Genomic DNA, 2,431 nt, shown 5'->3' on the forward strand with positions numbered 1-2,431 from the left:
CTGGTTAAAAGGAGTGGGGCACTAGTATGAAGTTTTTTGGTTAGCACATTTTCAGGGTTTTTGCAACCGCCCACCTGCGAGGGAGTCTCATTTCCTCTCGTCTTTTGCTCTCCAAACTTGGATATCGTGGGGAGGTTCCCAAAGAGTTCTAAATATAGAATAGAATCGCGGGGTAATTCAATCTCACCCCACCAAGCAAAGCTTAGCAATTCTTTGGAACTTCTAGTCAATACCCACACATCGCAAGAATCAAAAGAATGCCCCCAAGAATAAAGGTACTGTTGATTGGAAAGGTTATAACGTGGTGGCATTCATAAGGGTTTTCAATTGGTTCAAACGGGAGACGCTCACCTACGGAGGAGGTAGTGAACCGAAACATTTCCATATAAAATTTCTGCAGACGTCACGTTCAATCCCGGCCAGTGTCTGGGTTCCGGGCTCCCTCTCTGAGGTTAATTGTCTATGCACGGTTTTCTTTGATAAGAGGGTCGGGACCCATCGAGGGTGGTCATCTCGAGCCAGCTAGTGATTCTGGGTGGCACGTGAGTTGGCTCAGGTGACGCTGAAACGAAAGCCAGATAACTAGTTCAATTAATCGCCACCGTTAACCTCGACGTCCATCCAATGTATCTATCTATAGCGCAGACCAATAACTTTCTATCTAATAGATCCCCCGCTTCTTTAATGGGCATTAAGTCTCAAACCTGAAGAGCTAATCTATCCCTCAGCACCCGTTACGTTTCCGGTCTGAAAGTCCTTAATTCTTACTATAGGATTGTCTTGTTCCTTCCGGCCTTTATAGAGCAGAGATTTGGTGCCCCGTTTCAAGAAGCTAGCCGGTGTATATCTTTCTGCCCTAGGATAACTCTAATCCTATAAATTTTTAGATTATAGGCCTTGGATTAAAAGAACGCTACTTATAACTTCTATTAAGCTAAGCGGCCAGGAAGGTCTATCTCTAGATATATAATTAAAGAGTTTTCCGTTCCTCCGTCCCAAAACATAAATATTATAGCCGAACTCACTCCTTAGCTCGTCTGCCTTTTCCATAAAAGTGATTTTCCTTCTTCGAAAATTGTCTGTCACGCCTTTTATTAAGTACCATTGAGATTGCAGCTTCTCTATACTTTAAAGCAACTTAGAATACTTTTCCTAGAGTATTATGGGCTATTTAATATAATAGTTCTCGAGCTCCCTTTGTGGCATTCTTTAATTAGCTAATAAAGAATATTTCTATAACTCGCATATATTTTATCTCTTCTCAATATATTATATTAAAGCCATAGTATTTTATCTCCGAGTTTATCTGCTTAATTTTGGTTAGTAATTAATTACAGAAAATAAGAATAATGTCTCACTAGATAATATAATATTATAGCTAATATCTATAGTTACAGACTATAACTGAATCTTCCTGCCCTTTTTTGGAGCAGAGCTAACTGCGAAAAGAACGATTCTGATTCTGTAAACGAAATCAAGAGCTAACGGAGATTCTTAGATAGTTAGAAGCTTATATATTTGAAAGGGGTCTCACTTTTCAGTTATCTAGCCTCTTTAAGTTAGCCGCGCAAGAAGACAATAATTCGAGGCCAATTACTAAAGCTATGGCAGGAATGAATTTATTTATTAGTTAATATACGGTATTATATTAAATCTATATTACTAATAGCTCGTCCCTAGACTTAATATCTTTAACTAACCTCCGCTCCGACTTGCGCCACGCCATAAGGTCAAGCATATTACTAGTAAGGTTTTTATTCTCTAAGGAAGTATTAGATAAGAAGTCAAGATAGGAAAATTATAAGTACCTAGTACTATAAACTTTATTAGGATATAATCTAAGGGTATCTTTCTAGATAATTAAAACTCTCGTAAGAATAGCTTAATAAGCTTTAATAATCCATATATTTCGATAAGAAAGAGTTATAATAATAGTATAAAAGTATATTAGATATACTTTACTAAAAATTACAAATCTAACTACTAACTAGGTTTCTTAAAGGACTATTCCTCGGGCATACTTACTAAGGAGGAATTCCAAAAGATCTACTACTAATTCTTTCCCTCCGGAGACTTCTCCTCTTTCGCTAACTATGTCTTTAATAGTAATAAGTCCGGCTTAATTAATTTTAAGTAGTTTATTTATGCTCTAAGTATTACGAGTAGGGGAAAGATAGAGGACAAGCTAGATTAGGCTTTCTAGCTCTATAATATTAACGAAGATAGAAAGATTAGCTATAATAAGATATTAGCTATTATTAAGGCAATTTATAAGATAATATATCTAGTCTAACTTCCGTATAGTAGTTTAGTCTTGTGACTCTTACCCCTGACTTAATAGCTATATTTATATTAGCCTTAACTTAGAGGCAGCAAGGTATACTAATATTTCCCCCAGATTAGCTTAATAGTCAAACTCCCTACTAATAAA

The 2,431-nt window shown here is 36.4% G+C and overlaps 1 protein-coding gene across 1 annotated transcript; it reads right to left on the reverse strand.

Moving 5' to 3' along the window:
* Positions 1-717: 717 nt before the first annotated feature.
* Positions 718-1,080, reverse strand: K444DRAFT_544809 (uncharacterized protein; the record flags this gene model as incomplete). Its single annotated transcript, XM_024876082.1, has 2 exons — positions 718-867; positions 913-1,080. Coding segments are annotated over 2 exons (318 nt in total), but the record flags the coding sequence as incomplete, so codon positions are not given.
* Between the last annotated feature and the right edge of the window lie 1,351 nt (positions 1,081-2,431).

This window comes from Hyaloscypha bicolor (assembly GCF_002865645.1).
Source record: "Hyaloscypha bicolor E unplaced genomic scaffold K444scaffold_182, whole genome shotgun sequence".
Lineage (NCBI taxonomy): Eukaryota > Fungi > Ascomycota > Leotiomycetes > Helotiales > Hyaloscyphaceae > Hyaloscypha > Hyaloscypha bicolor.